The sequence below is a fragment of the Phlebotomus argentipes genome, unplaced genomic scaffold (genome assembly GCF_947086385.1).
Source record: "Phlebotomus argentipes unplaced genomic scaffold, Phlebotomus argentipes genome assembly contig_2, whole genome shotgun sequence".
Lineage (NCBI taxonomy): Eukaryota > Metazoa > Arthropoda > Insecta > Diptera > Psychodidae > Phlebotomus > Phlebotomus argentipes.
In genome coordinates this window covers 10,250,224-10,270,923 of record NW_026776162.1, presented here as the reverse complement: position 1 = coordinate 10,270,923, position 20,700 = coordinate 10,250,224, and the positions used below count along the sequence as shown (strand labels likewise).

At 44.7% G+C, this 20,700-nt stretch overlaps 2 protein-coding genes across 2 annotated transcripts; both read right to left on the bottom strand.

Moving 5' to 3' along the window:
• Positions 1-12,457: 12,457 nt before the first annotated feature.
• On the bottom strand, positions 12,458-18,452 carry LOC132265102 (vitellogenin-A1-like). Its single transcript, XM_059765586.1, has 3 exons — positions 17,460-18,452; positions 16,897-17,388; positions 12,458-16,815 (listed from the first exon to the last, which is right to left on the bottom strand). Exons 1-3 carry the CDS (start codon positions 18,414-18,416, stop codon positions 12,538-12,540), a joined length of 5,727 nt encoding a protein of 1,908 aa, XP_059621569.1. The 5' UTR covers positions 18,417-18,452; the 3' UTR covers positions 12,458-12,537.
• On the bottom strand, positions 18,453-18,882 carry LOC132265265 (vitellogenin-like; the record flags this gene model as incomplete). Its single annotated transcript, XM_059765845.1, has 2 exons — positions 18,826-18,882; positions 18,453-18,757 (listed from the first exon to the last, which is right to left on the bottom strand). Coding segments are annotated over exons 1-2 (336 nt in total), but the record flags the coding sequence as incomplete, so codon positions are not given.
• Between the last annotated feature and the right edge of the window lie 1,818 nt (positions 18,883-20,700).

Below are 20,700 nucleotides of genomic sequence, written 5' to 3'. Positions count from 1 at the left end.
TTCTATTTGACTATCAAAATTGCTCTCAAACTTGGAGCAAGACAGAATTTTTTCTTGAATTGCAGAATTTAGCAATTGAAATCTCGTTCGAATAGCCAATAGCGCGAAAATTACTTGACCGACGAATATTAAATGTGAACTTATTGCTAGAAAACATGACAAATTCCATATTGTGCCGTAACAATGGCCGAAATGATCACATATTGCAGAGTGTGAAAGAACTGTGACCAGAAAAGAATGAGAGATGATAATCACAATGGAAATTATGGTAAGTTTCTTGTTGAATCGATAATTAATTGCAATTGCGATTTTCTTCAAAAACAAGTCACAATCAGCAATCATGGACAGGAGATTCTGTATCGGTCGCTGAAGGCAGAAAGTCAAGATATTTGGCAGCAAATAATTCATAAAAACCATTACTTTGAGAAATATAAAAACTGGTAGAGACACAATTGACTTTGACTGAAATGCATTGATTTGTTCTTCCATATATAAATTGTTCACCATTATGCAATAAGCCAGAAAAATTAACAAGAAATAAGTAGAATTCAATAAGAAATACTTCACGCGGAGTCTTTTAGTTTCAGGAATGCGTAAAGGAAAAGCCGCCAAACCGAAAATTTTTAAAACTATGTAATATAAATAAACTGTATCGTAAATATCCTCAACTTTGGTCGAAGGATACATTTTGACTTCTATATGAACTTTTTTACTTGAAAAGCGTTTAAAGACTAACATTATTGGAGATCTTGAGGCATTAGAAACACTAATAATCATAATTGGATCTTCTGAACTAGTCTCCAGTTGATAAATATTTGATTTCAACGCTGCACAATTCCTTTATTCTGAGGTAATTGCTTTCTGTCAATACGAACCTTATCGACAATGTCAGAATTCCACTGTAAATGGATGGCTTTGTGAATCAAAACTGCTGTTTTCGTTCCTTCGCTTTTAACTAAACTGCTTAAAATCACGACACTGCTTAAGAATACTGAAGTACTGAAGGTCCAGAGAAAATTAACAAATCCATACAATATTGCATCTGTCAGGGCGTTTTTGTTTAAAAATTGGTAGAACTCAAAAGTTCCCTGAATGTTAAATGCAAGCCAAGATATCATGTAGAACATGACCTGCAAAATTACATTTCCTGTATTAATAACTGCAAAATAAATCACTCATTCACTACTTTACCTGGAAACTGAAACAGGTATTAAATTGAGAAATAATATCATTTAGTTTATCATGAATTGTAGAGATTATTCTGATAATTTCACTTTGATTTTCAAAATTGCACTCAAACTTTGAGCGAAGAATGAATTGTTTTTCAATTACAGAATTTACTAATCGAAATCTTGTTTGAATAGTCAATAGAGCAAAAATTACTTGTCCAAGAAAGATTGAATATGAAATTATTGCTAAAAGACATGACAAATACCACATTGATCCATATTCATGTCCAAAGTAATTGCATAAGACAAGATGCGAAAAAGCAACCACCAGAATTGCGTGGAAAAGAGTAATCATAATAAAAAATATTGTGCTTTTCTTGTGAAAACGATAATTGATGTCGATATTAATTTTCTTCATGAACTCATCACAATTGTTTATCATAGACAAGAGATTTTGTATCGGTCGCTGAAGGCAAAATGTTACTCCGAATGAAATCAAATAATTAAGAAACATCAGAATTTCAAGAAGATTATAAGTTGGTTGTGACAGACTTGACTTCACTGAATTATTGTCGTGTTCTTCATAAAAATAAGTCATTGTTTTCATATAAATGGAAAATGCAATGACAAAGTAAAGTGTGTTTGAAAAAAAATCCGTCACGAAAAGCCTCTTTGTCTTTGGAATGCGCAAAGGAAAAGCCGCGTATCCCAGAATTTTAGACACAATAAAGTAAGGATAAATGGCATCATAAATATTCTCAACTTCGCTATTAGAATCCATTTTGTCTTCTTTCTGGACTCTTTCACCGGAAAAGCGTTTGAAAACTAACATCAACGCAGAACTAGAAATAATTTGAATACTCTCACTTAATCAGCATAATTAGACTTTCTGAGCCTGTCTTCGATTGATAAATATTTAATTTAGATACGAACCTTATCAACAATATTGGAATTCCACTGTAAATGGATGGCTTTGTGAACTAAAACAGCTGTTTTCATCCCTTCACGCTTTACTAAACTGCTCAATATCACGATACTGCTCAAGAAAACTGAAGTACTAAAAGTCCACAGAAAACTGGCGAAGCCATACAATATTGCATCTATCAAGGCGTTCTTGCTCAGTAATTGGTAGAACTCAAAACTACCCTGAATGACAAATACAAGCCATGATATCATGAAGACCATGACCTGTAAAGTTAGATTTTCTGCATTAAACTCTGCTCAATAATATTTAATTTTATTGCAAATCTTATTATTTTACCTGAAAAGTGAAGCAGGTATTAAATTGGCAAGTAATATCATTGAGTTTATCGTGAATTATAGAGATTTTCTTAACAAGTTCATTTTGATATTCAAAATTGCCCACAAACTTTGAGTAAGAAATGAAATGACGTTGAAAGATAGTATTTAGTAATCGAAATCTTATTCGAATTGCCAAAAGAGCAAAAGAAGCTTGTCCCATGAAGATTGAGTAAGAAATTAGCGCTAAAAATGAATCAAAATACCACATAAAACCATAACTATGTTCGAAGTAGTTGCACAATACAAAATGCGAAAGAACAACTACCAGAATTGCATGAAAAAATGCAATAATGATAAAAAAGATTGTGCTTTTCTTGTGATTACGATAATTTATTTCGATACCGATTTTCTTCATGAACTGATCACAATTATTAATCATAGATAAGAGATTTTGTATTGGGCGTTGAAGGCAAAATGTCATGCCAAATAAAATTAAAAAATTAAGACACATCATAATTTCGAGAAAATTATAAGCTGGCTGTGACAAAATTGAAGCAGACTTCACTGAATTATTGTGTTGCTCTTTATAAAAATTATCCAACATTTCCATAAAAAAGGAAAATGCAATGACAAAGTAAAGTGTATTTAAAAGAAAATACATCACGAACAGTCTCTTTGTCTTTGGAATGCGCAAAGGAAAAGCCGCCAATCCCAGAATTTTAGACACAATAAAGTAAGGATAAATGGCATCGTAAATATCCTCAACTTTCTCTGTTGACCACATCATTTTCATGTGAACACTTCACAAGAATTGGGTTCGAAAACTGAACTTATTGAAGCAAAAACAATTTGTTGACTATTCCAATCCAATTAGCCTAATAAGAATTCTCACTTTTCTATTTTTCTATTTGTCAGTCTGACTGAATATTTTATGCAAAGGTTTTCTCGGTCTTATCAAATGAATATAGCTTAATTATACCGACCTTTTTAGTAACTCTGGAGTTTTGCTGCAAATTTATGGCTTTGTGCACTAAAATTGCAGTCTTCATTCCTTCTCGCTTAACTAAACTGCTCAAAATCACGACACTGCTTAAGAATATGGAGTAGTCAATAATCCACATGTAGTGCATAAATGCAAATAAAATTGTATCTAGCAAGGTGTATTTTCCAACGAAATGGTAGAATTCAAAAGTCCCCTGAATGGTGAAAATAAGCCAAGACACCATAAACATCATGATCTGCAATTGATAAATTGGAATTTAGACAGTTTCTTCAGGCAAATTTCTTATTTTTACCTGGAAACTGAAGCAGAAATTGAATTGAGAAGTAATATCGCAGAGTTGATCGTGAATTGTAGCAATTTTTCCGATGGTTTTTATTTTATTTTCAAAAATATCATCCAATTCAGGACCAGAAATGAATTTTTTCCGGAAAAAACAGTTCAGCAAGCGAAATCTTATTCGAATTGCTGAAAGAGCGCAAATTACTTGTCCAAGAAAATTTGTGTAAGCCATTGTCGATATCACGAATGATAGAAACCAATATATCGGATAATAATCTCCAAGATCGTAATGCAAGAACACCAAGTACGTTAATCCTGACAGAGTAACAGCGTTTATGAGTGTTAATATTAAGTAGATGATGGTGAATATTTTGTGCAGTCGATAATTGATTACGATGCCGATTTCCTTTAAACTTTGATCACACTTGGCAATCATGGCTAAAAGCTTTTGCATTTGGCGCTGAAAGCCAAAACCCAAGCCAATAGAGACAAGGTAATCTATCAAAATCACCAGCAAAAGTATTTTGGATGCAATCCTTGACATATAAGATTTAGACACGGACAATACAATATCCTGTTCATCTTCGAAAATTCCCGATATTTTAATATAGAAATACATCATTAAAATCACGTGAAAGAAATTTAGAAGAAAACACTTCACGAAGAGTTTCTTCGTTTTCGGTGTGCGCAGAGGAAAAGCCGCGTATCCCAGGACTTTGGACACAATATAGTAAGGATAGATCACATTGTAAATATCTTCAACTTTGCGCTTTGAGAACATCGCCCAGCACAGAAACACAAAGTCAGTCGTATTCGGCAAAAGGTTATTCCCAAACTGATTGGCATAAGAAACATAAATAGACCTGAGTCCATTTTGGCCTCTTCTGCAAAATTCTATACAAACATATCAATTTCAAGAGCACCATTTAATTTATTAAGAGAGACTCAGAAGCACATGTGTGCCTTTGAATAAACACTGCGCGTCTCTTTTCCTTACCTTCTCTATAACCCTTGAACTCTGGCTCAAGTTTATGGCCTTATGGATAAGAATTGCTGTGCGTTTCCCTTCCCTCGTCATTAAGCTGCTGATAACAATTACCACAGCCAGGTACATTGTGTAGTAGATAATCCACATCACATCCATGTATCCTATGTATTCGAAGCCGTGAAAATTCTTGCACACAACTTTGTAGAAGGTGAAGAAGCCGTGAATCATGTTCACAAATGACGACACCATGTAGATCATAACCTAAAGTGAAAATTGGAAAATGCAATGTTTACTCTTGCAATCTCGAAAAGAGTCGCATTATTTGCTTACTTGGAAAGCAAAGCAGAAATTCGTTTGACACACAATATCATTCAGCTTGTCGTGAATTGTTGATATCTGGCGAATGAGGTCAATTTGGAAGTCCTCTTGAATTCTCTCATAATGACAGGAAATGTTGGAAAATCTCTCAATAGACATCGTTTTTTGTTTGGCTATGAAGTGCTTGTTAATGAAGGAATTCAGTATTTTGAATCTCGCCCTAATGGCAGCCAATAGGAGGATTACATGGCCGAGAAAAGTCGTGTAAGACACTGTCGATATGAAATAGCTCACAGTCACTTCTATTTCCGTAATCTTAAGCTTCATATTCTGCAGTGCTTCCTGCGAAATCGCTATGACAAACAGTGCCTGCAGAAATGTTCCCACCAAATACAGTATCACAAATCTGCGCTCACGACGGTGGTTTATGGAGATTCCCAAGTTCTTCATGCACTGATCACTCTTTGAAATCATGCACAGAAGCTTCTGGATGTGGCTCTGAAAGGCAGCACTCATTCCCAGAGCCAAAAAGTAGTTCATCAACACAATCACCATTATCAATTGCGACGTTATATCGACCAGAACAGAGTTTGTCTTAAACACATAATGTCTCTTATCGCGATTAAAGAATCTGAATATCATGTACATTTCCGTTCCAATGACAATTGACATGTAAAAGAGGTTGAGGAATAAGCTTCTGAGGAAGAGCTTTCGAATTTTTGGCTTCTTCAGGGCAAATGGAGAAAATCCAAGGACTTTCGACACCAGATAATAAGGATAAATCACGTCGTAAATATCATCAATTCCACACTCAAGAAAGAACAACATTTTTCACGCGTTTTCACAGTTGAACTTCACAAAGGCAATTTCTGATATTATCTGCACAACCAATTCATCCCTGGTCACCCTTTGCCATACATTTAATCAGCCTAATTGATTGACTTTTCGCATCAATATTAGCCTTTTGTATCAACTTACCTTTTTAACCAGCATTGAATTTCTCTGCACGTTGATAGCTTTGTGAACCAAACTGGCCATCTCTTTTCCTTCTCGTGTAACCAAAGCGCACACAATTATTACAATTGCCAAATATATGCCGTAGAAAATGAACCACATAATATTTATGCATCCAGCAATAATGATGTCATGAACACCAGTCGAAAGGACGCGATAGAAAGTGAATAAGCTGTGAATTGTGAAAATCAGCCAAGACAGCATGTAAATCATTATCTAAAAGTTGGAAAAATTAAGCAATTCCCAAGGATTCAGTCACTCAATCCTGAGTGTTTACCTGAAAACTGTAGCAAAAATTCATTTGACGAATAATATCATTAAGTCTATCATGTGCAATGGCGATTTTCCTTATCAATTCCAAATCATATTCTTCTCTATCCACTTTGAAATGCTTCTCAAATTCCAATGGTTTCTCTCTCACCATTATAACAGATTTCTCTTTGGCCATGAAGCGCTTCTCAAAGAAGCGATTAAGTGTTCTGAATCTGGCATAAATGCCAAAAGGCGCAACAATCATTTGGCCAACAAAAGTCGTGAAAGACATTGATGAGATTAGAAAGAAAAATGTGAACAGAAACCCATAAAAATCAGAGTTTATGGACTTTAACAGGCACTGTAAGAGTGCGACAAATCCCATGGAATGCACGAAAGTTTCAATCAAGAACCAATTGATAAATTTCCGATGACGAACGTGATTCACAGAAGCGCCAAAATTCTTCATGCACTGATCATTGTCATTAATCATGGACATAAGATTCTGAATGGGTTTCTGAAGGCAGAAATTCATCCCCAAGGCGACAAAATAATTCAGTAGAAGAATTATCAGTAGAATATGAGATGAGAAGTCAAACACGCGTGAATCCTCAACGTTCACAAAGTACGAAAAGCGCTGCCTGAAGGAATCTGCCATGAGATAAAATTCACTTATCACAACACACAAGAGATAAAGAAGATTGATAAGGAGACTCTTGAGGAGAAGAGCTGTGGATTTCGGTGGTCGCAAGGCGAACATGGCAAATCCCAAGATTTTAGACACCACGTAGAAAGGATAGATCACATCGTACACATTGTCAACGCCACTTTCCGCAAAGGACATCTCACTGGTGAGTTTTGCTGTCTGAGAGCCACTAAAATTCCACACTCCTCAAAAATACAATCCTATCGCACGAGCAAAAATTAATCAACTTAATTGAACCCATCAATCATCATTTATGTAGTAATGCGCGAGTGTATTAATTACAAGCTTCATTCACTTAATACGAACATCCTTTTTACCCTCTTCACACTTTTTGGCACGGAGCTTTTTGTCAGCAACACTTTATTTGCTTACCTTATCAATAACTTTGCTGTTCCAGTGCAAATTGATAGCTTTGTGGACTAGATTCGCGGTGTCTTTTCCTTCTCGTGTCACAAGACTGGACATAATCACGATCATTCCCAGGTAAATGAAGTCATAAGTGACCCACATCAGATTGATATATCCCATTACTTTGAATCCATGAGTCTCTATGATAGTGAGACGATAAAAGGCGAAGGATCCATGGATCAAATTCACTAAAAAAGCCACCAAGGCGAGCATGATCTGAAGATTTTGTAAGAAAATATTACAAATGACTCAAATTCTCATGTAGATCTGTTTTTCTTTCACCTGAATAGAGAAGCACACATTATTTTGACTGGTAATTTCTGTCAATTGATCATGAATAATTGCAATCTTTCGAATAAGTTCGCTCTGATCCTCAAAGCTCAACTTTGAGATGTTATTCAAGATGCTGAATCTTTCCGGAGTGTCCTCAATTGCCTTCTTTTGTGTTATGAATGTTTTAGCAAAGAATCTATTGAGTTTTCTGTATCGCACGTAAATAGCGATGAGCATGAGAAGCATTTGACCAATAAATGTTGTAAATGCAATTGTGCACATTACATAGCCAATTGCGAGTATAACAATTGGGTAGATTTTGAAGACGCGGCAATTTGAGACTGCACTGTGAGAGGCGAAAACCATGAAAGCGGCATTAAGGAATGTCCCAAGAATGTAGAAATAGACGAAACGACGATGCTTCCAATGGTTTATGCTAATGCTAATTTGCTCCATGCACTGATCACAATTTACAATAAAGTCCAGAAGCTTTTGGATCTGTCTCTGGAGGCAAAAGTTCATTATCACAGCAATAAAGGAATTTCCCAGCACTATTATCATTAGCATATTCGAGGTGACTTCTATTATATAACTGGGAGATGTGAAGAAATACTGCTCGTGATTATTATAGAAATGTATCACGATGCAGACTTCCACGGAGATTAAGCCTGAGAGAGTGAGAAAATTCAGCATTAGACTCCGCAAGAAGAGCTTTCGATTTGTTTGCAGGCGCAAAGAAAAGGCCGAGAGGCCCAGAATCCGTGACAAAATGTAATATGGATACACAACATCATAAAAATCTTTGATCTTCGCCATGGTGATGATTTTTAACACTTTTTCACTCTCTTTTATCCAACACAACTCCCGAGATGGTTAACGAGGAAAGAAACACTGACAACTCACCTCAATTAATCAACTCAATTGACTCCACCTGTTCGTCCATTTGCGAAAAAAGCACAGCAAACATATCCATATCCACCAACGCCATCGCGTAGCATAAGCCAAATCGATACTAAAACACGCCTCGAAGTGTGTGCAAAAGCTCCGCCACAAAGGGAATTCCAGCACCGGGAGGGTGAAAAGAATTCCACCTTCGCGCGCAATTCGACAACCCTTGAAAGTAAATCAGGGCGCAAATAAATTTTTAATCTGATGCCGCGGGTGAAAAACAGCGAAATAAATTCTCAGTGGTCGCACCCCAACTCATGGGGCTGCGGACACTTCTCGGAGTGCGGTGAAAAGAAAGGTGATTCCGGATGAGAGATGGGAGCGAAAGACAAGCGTGTAGCTGCACGTAAATCCATCCATTTGATCCTGGGCGATGGGTGGGAATTTCCCACCCACACACGAGAGCAAATGAACGTCGTTGCGGTATGAATTGAGTGTATATCTACCTTTCTATCTGGGACGATTCATTGTGCCACACGCTGAACGCCTTGTTTTCCATCTACCAGAAACTCAACACGGGAAAGTGTCAAGGGGCGGTAAGCACTTATACCTGCGCTAATGTTGATCACACCCAAGCCAATTTAATACTCCTTGTGTGTCCGCTGCAATTGGAACCCATAAATCCCTTGCAGCAAATATTATGCCATGTACCGCTTTGCAGTGAGCAAACTGTCTCAATTTACCAACCCCTTAGCTGAGAATTTGCCAATTGTGCAAATACAACGGTCAGTGTTTGGGGTGAAGCATGCAGGAAATGGATCTAGGCAACACCTTTCTCTGACGTCCTACATTCTTCAAGGGTTTGTTTCCTCAGACTGAGAACAAGGAGCAGATATTGTGGTGTACATTTGACTGGAAATGCAAGAAAGTGCTTAAAGGCGCTCAAAATTCTATCAATCAGCAAACCAGCAGTGAATCAGTGATGAAGAAAAGCTTAATAACAAACTTAAAATAACATTAGAGAAACTGATATTCTGTGGCGCCACGCGTCTTGTCTCAAGACCAAGCTGCGATCTTAATCCGGCCAAACTGTGAGGAATTCGCACACATAAAACAAAATTAAGTGGAAATGAATGAAATAATTAGACTGAAGCTAAGAATTTAATTCCGAAGCGAGAAGTGCAAAAATATGAAAATGACTGGAAATGTTGTACATCTTGCAGCCAAATTATCTCTCCCTTGGATGGGAAGCAAGAATGTGCATATTCGGTTGGCTGAAAGTTGTACTACTTGGCGCAATGAATGCACAAAATGCAAACAATAATTAATTTTCATGCCAGAACAGGGTGATTTCGTGAATGGGATTCCAATGTGCAGCTGCAGGAACACTAATTGTGGGTAATCTATGGCAGCAGATTCCACTTATTTGTGACCTGTCACTCCAGGTGACGCCTGAGCAACATTATAAACTATTCCCTCATCATTCTTTGCCATCTCGTCTGTGTTCTTCCTGTGGAAAATCGGAATCTCCAACAGGGAGAGAAAGAGTCAGCTTCTGACGCTCCAGAGGAAGGAAGCTGTTCGCCACCCTTTTATGTGCTAGAAAACAGAAAAAAGGCCCGGAATCATGACTTGGGAACGTGACGCAAACTCGCCATGAAAGTCTGGCACAATTGTAATGAGAATCGTGTAGCAAATATCACTTGTAGATGACAAATGTGTAGTCGTTCTTTGTTCTAGCATTCATTGGTTTCAACTATCGATGTAGAGAGGAAATTGTCATGATTTTCGCGATGGTTTGTGTAATTAGAGTCATTTAGTTTTCATGAGAAGCCTTAAATCTTTCCACCGAGAGCTTTAGCTGAATAACCCTTGGGAAAATAGATTGAAATAGCGCATATTTGGCGAATGAATGCTAAATGAAATCTGAAATGAGACAAACAAATTGTTTACCTCTGATGGAGATTTTGTAGAGAATTATTAAAACAAGCAATGCAACGGTATGAATTACTCTTGTGCAGCTATGCAAGTGTATGGATATCATCAGCAGTTAATTACGGCAACATACATATATTGATAAAGTGTAAATTACTTGTTTGCAGTTTATTATCGCAAATCAAAATTCTAGTCAATATGCTCAAAATTAATTCCAAATTGATATGTGATGAAGAATGAATGGAAATATATTAGAAGAGAGTGAATTAGTGGATGCGATAATAAACAACTCTTATGGATTGATAAGAAAATCCAAGTTCGAAATAGACAAGGCGGAGAGATTATGGACGGAAATGGTGTACAACTCAGTGGAAATGTTAAAATACATTTTCTTTCTGCAGCATTAAACCTTGAGATCGTGATGCGTTGCATTCCTTTCTTGATCATTCAAACCGTTCCCAAGTCAGATGCTGCGGATGATGCGATGTCATGGTGAATTGTCTGGCAATTCAGAGAGTGAAACTGGCTGGAAATGACGCTTTGAGTCTCTGTGTTATCATCTCATGCAATGAACATGATCTGTTCGCCACCATAACTTCACATTCCATGTGACTGATTGTGTCATTCGCCGAGATGACCAGACTTGCCACGTAGTAAATTGTGTGCGGATTAGTATCTGGGGCGAATCATTAAAGTTTGCTCTGCGGGGGAACTTTTCAAATAAACCACCGGACTCAACCACCAATTAAAGCACCCGAGAGTGCATTGGTGGCGTGTATGTGGGGAGTTCTCAGCCCGCCTCAGGCCTGGAAACTTGAGGCACACAATTAAACTTTTGTCCGCATAAACAGATTACAAGTCCTCACAATCCAATGAACAAGCTTTGAGACTTCTTGAGCAGTGCTTCTCTCATGAGTTGTTGCAAGTCAGCAGGATGACCCGGAAGATTGGGGGTGATTTATGGGCAACAGAGACTGCTGATGGTGATGCATTTTGGGCGCAATTTCTCAAGATGCTCCCGAAGAATTTAGGAAATCATAAGCTTAAATTCTGCAGACGGTAGGTAATTTTTCAAGCATGTCCGAAAAGCAATTGCATGGCGAGAAGGAACACTTTGCCGAATGTGTTTTGCAATTTGTGAGCACATCTCTCACAGTTTATCACTTCACCCCTTTAGGGTGTGTTTACAAGCGCCCAAATCTCGCCCATGGGCATCTAAATTAATTGCACTTGTACCTTGTTTCCTCGGATCCGCACTCCTCCCGCGGGAGTTGCAATATTTCATTCACGACATGGACTAATGCATAATAATTGAAAATAATCGTCTAGACAGGAAGCGCCGAAGGAGAGCTTCTCACCCGGGAATCAATTGAGGAAATCCACCATGTAAATCCCAGTGGAGTGTGTCACTCCAGGAGCTGAAAGGACTCCATCTGCAGACGTGATTCTCCTATTTACTGGAGCCATACACTCGAGAGCAAAGTGAAAAATCGAGTCACACTTGCCGAGATTCGCATTTTCACTCAACATCGCGCCGGGAGAGCATCAATCCGCACGGCGGGACGCCGACATGCACAGCTCATCGCCCTTAGACATCTTCACGCGGCTGCCACAGAAGGCAATCATATTTGGATTGTAGTTCAATTGGCGCTCAATGGAGGGAATTCCGAGAAATGAGATAGGATGCATTGAATACATGAGAAATTCGGAGAAAAAATTCTTCTTGTTAACCCTCAATAGTGAATTAAGATTAGTTGGAAATTAAAGCTAGAAGGGGAGAAAGAGTCGCAAGAATCATTAAAAATTTGTATAAAGGTTTCAATAATTTTTTCTAAAGCGAGTAAAGCTGATCATTTAAAAGAATATTCAGTTGATTGATATTGAAAGTTAGGATTGTCATCCCCTTGGAAGACAAAGGTGAATAAGAGGGTGTGAAGTGTGCAACGAAGTTGATATTCAAGAGAGGAAGGAAAGTCGTTAGATTATTATTTTTGGACCGAGACGGCCGCTATATTTGCTCTTCTACTCTACATTGGTCAATAAATACGTCACTTTGGGGTCTTTACATGGTGCAGGTCTGGGGCACGGCGAAGTTGATGTAGCGGGAAGGAGCCTTGTCGCGCAGATCGGGGTTGGCACCCTTGCGGATCTGCTGGCGGTAGAGCTGGGCAGCGGGCTCGGAAGCGGGCCTGCAGTACACGGGCACGCGCTTGTCGATCTTCTCGGTGGCGTGGCAGGGCTGCTCGCAGGCAGGCAGCTGGCGGATGGTGAAGCAGATCTCACCGTTGCGCTCAACGTACTGGGTCTGGTGCTTAGCCTCGCACTTCTTCTGCTGGTAGTGGTGCTGCCTGTTCTTCTCGGCAACGGCGAGCTGCTCCTCGTCGGCAGAGGAAGAGTCAGAGGAGTCGTCGGAGTCGTCGGAATCGTCAGAGTCATCAGAGGAAGAAGAGTCAGAGTCAGAGGAATCATCCTCATCATCGTGGATTCCCTGTCCGTAGTGCTGGCGACCAGCCTCAATGTCAGTCACGGCGTCGGTGAAGAGGAGCTCCTCCTCGAAGCACTGGGCCTGGGCGGCCTCCTTCTTCACAACCTTAGCCTCACCCTCGCAGGTGGCGTCATCCAGAGCATAAGCGGCCACGAAGTGGGACACCTTGCGGTGGTAGCACTTGGCGGGGGTCTGCATATCGTTCTCGCGCTCACCGTCGTTGGAACCGCACACACCGAGGACCTCACCGCGGTTCTCGGGACTCTCGATCACGACAGTCTGTCCGTTGGTCACCACGGTGGCGGCGCCATCGCGGATCTCCACGGTCACCTCACCGACGGGTCCGCAGTAGATGCGGGCCAGGGGCTGCTGGGCATCATCCTCGCTGAAGATCTCGATGGCCTCCTTCTCGCTCACGGGCTTCTTCTCACCATCCACGTACACGTGGCGGGCCTGAACCTCCTTGGCGGGCATGTAGATCACGAAGTCGTGCTGCTCCTCCTGGGCGAGCACCACCATCACGTCCTTATCATCATCACCGTTGGGCTGACGCACCAGGATGGCGATGTCCTCATCGTCGAACTGCTCGTTCTTCTCCTCATCCTCGTTGTCGTACTCGTACTCATCGGCATCGGTGATGTAGGCCACGTGCCAGCACTTGCCGAAGTTGTAGTTCAGCACAGAGGAGTCGAAGGTGTTGATCTTGTTCTTGTTGATGCTGCAAGTTGGCTTGTACTCCTCATGGAAGGCGGTCAGGGCGACGCGGTCGAAGAGGTCGTACTCGGGGTGCACGGTCAGGGCAGCCCTCAGCCATGGGTTGAGGTGCTCGTTGATGAGCTCAGCCTTGTAGGAGGGAGTGGCAAGGGTGAAGTTGCCGTAGTAGCCGCTGGGGGAGAGCTCGTAGGCGAACTGCACGCGTCCGGGCTTGCCCTCGTAGGTGTGGTCCTGATCCCAGTTGAAGCCAGCGCTGAAGTATCTGGCCAGAGCAACAGCCTCACTAGTGAAGTTGGTGACCTCGGGGTGCTCGAAGTTGTACTCGATCTGCAGCTGCACGTCCTGCATGAGGGCGGCGCGGTGGGTGGCGTTCACACAAGCGGGGAGCTGGTAGTCTCCGTGCTCCATCTGGTACAGGCACTGCTGTCCCTCGGGGGACTGCTTGATGTAGCGTCTGAAGGCGTCGGTCTGGGCAACATTACCCTTGATCTTGGCGTGGAAGGCATCGGTGGAGTCGCACTTGTCCATGCCCACGAGGACATCGGCAAAGAGATCACCGCCGGCGACGGTCTCAAGAGCGTGCTTGAAGTTCAGCTGGGCGGCGGAAGGCAGCTTGGCCTCGGCCACGGCGCAGAGGTGGATGGGGGACTCCTTGGCGGGAACGGCGGCGGCGAAGAACAGAGCCCTGGACTTGTCAGCAACGCTGCTGTCAGCCACGGCGAAGGTGGCGATGAAGTGGGCAACCTGGCTGCTCTTCTCGAAGTAGGCACCCTGCTGTCCGCGGTGGAACACGGCTCCGCAGTCCACGACGTAGGCCTTGCTGTTCTTGATGCCAGCTCCGGCGACCTGCAGGTACTGCTCGGCGCGGCGCTCGCTGTCGGGGTTCAGGGAAGCGGGGATAGCCAGGTTGTCGTACTGGGAGCGGGGGGTACCGCGCACCTGGGCGAACTGGGAGCGCTGCTGGCCACCAGGTCCGAACTCGGCGTCGTACTGCTTGGCCCAGTTGAAGTAGAAGGTCACGGCGTGAGCGGTGCTCTTCTCAGCGTCGAAGGCCACGTTGAGGTTGGCGTGGGGAGCGAAGTGGACGGCCCATGGGAAGAAGGCGAACTCCTCGATGTCGTCACGGTGCTCGGCGAAGTGGCGCCACAGAGTGTACTCGACTGGGGTGCGGATCTCGTGGTCACCGTAGAAACGGAAAGCCATACCGGTCATCTTGTCACCGTAGCAGGTGTTGAGGTTGACAGTGGGGCGCAGGCGCAGGGGCTTGACGTCCTTGGCCTCGGACACGGGCCTCAGGTCCATGATATCCTTGCGGGCAGTGTAAGGCCAGCTGCTGTAGTGGGCAACATCGATGGACTTGTGGGGGAACAGAGGGCGCAGAGTGGCGGAGAAGTGCTCGTTCTTCAGGTCGATGTTCACGGCAATGTTCAGAGGAAGATTGATCTGGAACTTGCGGGTGTGGCCGGCGATGTAACGCTGCTGGTCCTGGGGAGTGAAGAAACCGGTCTGGCTCTGCATGCTCACGGCATAGACGAAGTGCAGGGCGCAGGTGGCGTTGATGTAGTCGGGGGTCTCGATGGGGGCGTACATGTCCTCATCGCGGGGACCGAACTTGGCGGCATCAGGCTGGCTGCGGCCACGGAAGTCACCGGTGGCGCTCACGTAAGTGGGCACGGAGAAGCGGTGGTAGAAGATCAGACCGGACTCCATGGGGAAGGCCACGGTAAGCTGGTCCTGGTTGAAGAACTTGGTGTGGTGGAAGTTGTAGCCCTGCTTGAAAGCGGAAGCCAGCATGCGGATGTAGAAAGGCATGTGCTGCTCGACGGTGGCGTTGCCGAAGGCGAAGAAGCGCTCAGCTCCGAAGAGCTTGACGAGGAACTGGGCCTCGACGGGCTCAGCCTGATCGGGCTGGATGTTGAGCATATCGGCGACCTTGTCGTAAGTCCAGTCGGCGAAGGCGGCGTTCTTGGGGTTGCCACCGCTGGCGGCATAGCTGTACTTCTTGCTCTTGGCGGAGGCCTTCTGGGCCTTGTAGTGCTGCTCGCGCTCCTGCTTCTGCTCCTGGTTGTCCTCGAACTGCTCGTAGAACAGGTCGAACAGACGCTCCACGGAGGAGGTCATAGCGTAGGCGAGGGTGGCACGACGGTAGCCACGGTAGCTCTTCTCAATGTAGGCGTGCACGGCGGAGGGCAGGATGCTGTCGTCAGAGCCAAAGCTGGTGAACTGGGCAAGGGCGGCAAGGTTGAACTTCTCAAGGAAGGCATCGCGCAGGTGCACAATGCTCATGGAAGCGCCAAACTCCTCCTCGGTCAGCATGGGGACGGCGGCGCGGGCGGCGGCGGCGAACTCCTGGTAGTGAGCGTGCTCAAGATCAGCGGCGGACTCGATGGCGGTCTTCACGCAAGCGCGAACCTCGCGGGATGGGTCGTGGTGGGTGAACTCAGCCATGGCCTGGAGCATATGCACTGGGGGCTCGGTGCGCATCAGCTGCATAACAGCGGCGCAACGGACCTCATGGACCTCAGCGATGTTCTGGTACAGCTTGTACAGCACGCTGCGGGCAAGCTTGGGGTAGTTCTGGGTGAGCTGGTCGAAGGCAACAACCATGGCGGCGCGCTGGAAGCCAGTGCACTCAAGCTCTCCCTCAAGGAAGGGCTCGAAAGCGGCCAGGATGGTGGGGTGTCCGAGGTTGCCGAGGCAACGGATGTAAGTCAGGGCCTGGTGGCTGTCCTCGTGCTCGATGGCGTGCTTCAGCTCAGCGCTGAGCCACTGGGCGACGTCGTGGACGATGGGGGAGCGCTTGTCGGCCAGGCGTCCGTACACGTTCACGGGGTAGTACTCGTAGGCGGTCTGGTTGTTCACGACAGCCTGCTCGACGATCTGGGTAAGAGCGAAGAGGGCGGTGGCGTTCAGGTACAGCTGCTGCTGGACAGTCTGGCTGGTGGCCATCTTGAAGAAGTCGTGGAGGAGCTTGTCAGTGGGGACCTGGACGCTGTTGGGCAGGGTGGCGACGAGCTGGGCGGCCTCCTCACCATGGACCTTCTTCTTGGCAATCCACTCGAAGATGGCGGCGACGGCGGGACCGGTTCCGGCCTCGGCGCAGGCATCTCTGAAGGCGTACCAAGCATCATGAGCCGGGTGCTGCTGGGGAAGACTCTCCTGCAATAGCAAACAATCGTTAGAAGTCGGAACAAGAACGAGAGGAAGGGATTAGCGTCTTACCTGGTTGTACTTGTCATCGGGTGTTTTGCGGTCAGCAGCCTTGGCGGCGAGCATGAGCTTCTGGGCGACGAAGTCGATCTGGTCGAAGTCCATAACGCGGATCAAGCGCACGGCGGTGGTGAACTTGGCGAGGGTGTTGTGCTTGGGCAGCTGGGATGGCTCCTGAGCATCACGGGCGATCTCCTGGAAGAGCTCCACGGCCTTCTTGGCCACATCGACCTTGGCGGCGATGGAGTGACCCTTGTAGCCCACGAAGAAGGGCAGGAAAGCGTGCTCGGGGCTCTGCATCATGTTGGGCTTGGGGTGCCAGAACTCCTGGCTGTCATCAAGACTGTCAGAGGAGCTGCTGTCGCTGGAGTCGGAGTAGGAGCTGTTGGAGTCATCAGAGTCGTCGGAAGAGGAGTCAGAGGAGTCGGAAGAGTCATCAGAGTCATCAGAGTCGTCAGAGCTGGAGTCGGACTCACTGGATGGCTTGTAGTTGTTGTAGTTCTTCTAATGGAATCAAAGGAAAAAGAGATTTTATCGACTGAAAGATTAGGGAAATCAATAGCTGATTAGCTCACCTCCTCCATCTTGTGGGTGTACTTGATGTCCTGCTGCTGGTGGGGGTGTCCGGCAACGCTGCGGCGCTGGCGATTGTGGTGGGGCTGGTACTTCTCGAAGTTCTTCTCCTGGTTGTAGCGCTTGTTGGCCTTCTGCTTCTCCTCCTCGCGGGCCTCCTGCTTGCGCTGCAGCTTCTCGTGCTCGTAATCGTCCTTCTTGGCGTACTTGTTCACCTCATGTTCCTCCTCAGAGCTAGAGTCGGAGCTAGAGTCAGAGTCAGAGCTGGAGCTATCATCATCATCGTCATCCTCCTGCACGGGGCGGATGGCGTTGCTGGTGTCGGAGGGCAGGTTGTAGCGGCTGACGAGGTCACCGGCGGGCAGAGCGTTCTCTGGGCCCTGGCAGGCACCGTGCAGGGGCTTCACGTCCTCGAGGGTCACCTTCACGTAACTGGCCACCATTGGGGACTCGTCGTCGCGGAGGTTGGCACTGACGTGCACCTTGTTGTAAGTGGCGGCGGACTGGATGGTGTAGTTGGTGAGCTGGCCGGTGATGTACACGTTGGACACGGAGCTGCGAGAGAAGAAGTCACCCATCTGGTTGGAGTTGGGCTTGTCGTCGTTCTCCTCCATGGTCTGCAGGCTGAAGTGGTAGCCGATGCGCTTGTCGCAGTTGTCGTAGTTCTTGGTCTTCACGATCTGCACGTTCTGGTAGGTGTGGTTGTGCTTCAGCTCGGGAATGGGGAACCACTCGCGGTGGGTCTCGGCGTAGTGCTCAGGCACAGGGGTGACCTGGTACTGAACCTCGCACTTGCCAGTCACGGTGGACTCCATGGCCTTGTAGGAGCCGACGATGTTCTTCTTGGGATCCTGAGTGGGCACCTGGTTGTACTTGCACTTCACCTCGTTCTCACCAGTGAGATCGAGCTGGAACTGCGACATGACACCCTTAACCTGGTTGGCGTGCTCGTTGGACATGCACGCGTCGAAGGCCAGAGAGCGGATCACGCCGTTCTTGTACTCGATGCTGAAAGGCTTCTCGCAGAAAGGCTGCTGCTTGTAAGGCAGAGTCTTCTCGTCCACCTCAGAGGCCCAGCCCTCGATGAGCTGTCCATTGAAGGGGGCGTACTCAGCCTTGGTCAAGCGGCCGATCAGCTCGGTCTCGCTCTTCTGGCACAGAGTAAGTCTGGCACGGGAGAACACACCGGCGTACTGGTCCCTCTGCTCGGGGAAGCCAGTCAGGGTGCGTGACTCGACGGCGTAAGTGTATTCCTGGTGGGCATTGAAGGCGGCATCGTGGCTGGCCAGAACACTGGCAACTGCAAAGAGACAAGAAGACTCCTTAGCACGTCCTGCGCACATCCCCAAATGAGGACTCGCTACTCACCCAGAGCACAAAGAATTACTGCACAGCGCATGGTGGCTTGTTCTGCTACCACAACTGAACTGTGATTCCGACATTGGCGAGAGAGGTGTTTTATACCCACCTTTCGCTGTGATCAGCATTCTGTGCATCGCCAGATCGGCGATAAGGCCGGGTCAAAAGGCTGCAGCGCCCAGTTCAACGCCCAACTCTTATCAGCAAGGCCTCGCAGTAAGTCTAAATCTTGACGACAATTGTTCAATTGGTGGGTGATCAAATAGCGATCGCAAAGCTGATCTCTAATCACTTATGCATGTGACCCACAATATACAATGTATACAATAATACGTATGGGGATCGTTTGCAGCTGATCATTTGTTGTCAATGAAATAAAGTAGTGAATTTTGTGGGTGTTTTAATTTAATCTACTGAGAAAACCAAGGAAAAAGTGTTATTGATCCTGTATGGAAACAATGTATAGTGTTTACGCAAAGGGATTGCGGAAAAATTATGCTCAATTTTAATCATATAAGATGCTTTGGTGCTCTTTGAAGTTCAATATTGAGCTTTTTCTAGTATTCTTCTCCATTTTCTTCTATTTAAGTATTGTTTTAGTGAGATTTTCAGTTTCTTTTGTTAGCATTTGAGGTGATTTTGAAAGAAATGTTGAATTTTATTGCTTTTCCATCTCTTAAAAAATCCTTTTGTCCGAAATTTACATTTTTTAAAGATTGTACATAGTATGAAACACAAAGTTATATGCAAAATATAAATTGAGAAGCATGAATTATGCCTTATCAGTCTTATCAGCGTAACCACAATCGATTTGCAGTGTTGGCAAATTAAGATGTTTCTAGAGCAAATCTTATTTGGAAAAATTTCTACTATGTATCAACAGATTGATGAAATTGATAGTAAACAAGCCGATTTTCACTTCTTCCGGTCACTTTGCAGCAATAAAAGCCAGCGAATTCGCCACCCTTTGACTGCAAATAGCCTTCTTCTGCCATGAATTTGAAGCGGATAACTTTGCTCAGTGGAGGAGTTTAGAGGGAAAACACACCCACAAAGAGCACCCTGCAAAGCCCCTATGAAGAGTCACTTTAAAGAAAATTGCATTAAAGAGTCAAAAGCTCTCTTCCACCCTCCCAACTGAAAAGTTGTGCCGGATTCTTGGCGTATGATGTTCTGGAGAGCATGAGAGATGCACTCGTGGCGGAGAATCACATTGGAAACGGAAAACGATTCGCAGTTGGAATATCTTATACGATGTAATGGAAAATTGAATGCTGAAGTCATGCGGAGTGCAACAAACCATGTATGATATTTGAACAAAAGTTGAGGCAACTCGGCCTGAAATATTGGCATTTGGTCATGCTTGAATTAACCCAGAGGGAAAGTAATAGCAAATTCGTTTGGGTATATATGAAAGGACAGTGCGCGAGCGGGGTTGAAATTTGCACACAATCGTGCATTAATAATGCCACGCACTGCGACTTTCCCATTTCTTCACCCCCATTGGCAATATATTACCCCAGCAGCATATATGACACGATAATGTGGATGTGGGCGCAGGAGAGCAAAAATTAATGACAGAAACTTTTGCCTCTGCAACCAAGTTTCATCGTCTTTCTGGGGCTGTGGATGAAGTTGCGGTTGAGGCAACTTTTGAACATTATATTGGTTTTGCTTCATATTTTCCACCACTAACTGCCAGCAACTCTCATAACATTTGTAATCTAAATCAGTGAAAGCGCGCGCGAGAGAGCTTTCTGGGCGGTGGGTGGAATTTTGACATCACATAAACACCTCAGCATTCCATCTCTCATGCACGATATATGTGTACGTCATCCCACTTGTTGAAGTTCCCCGCAATAGTAAAGTGTTTATGGATCGACG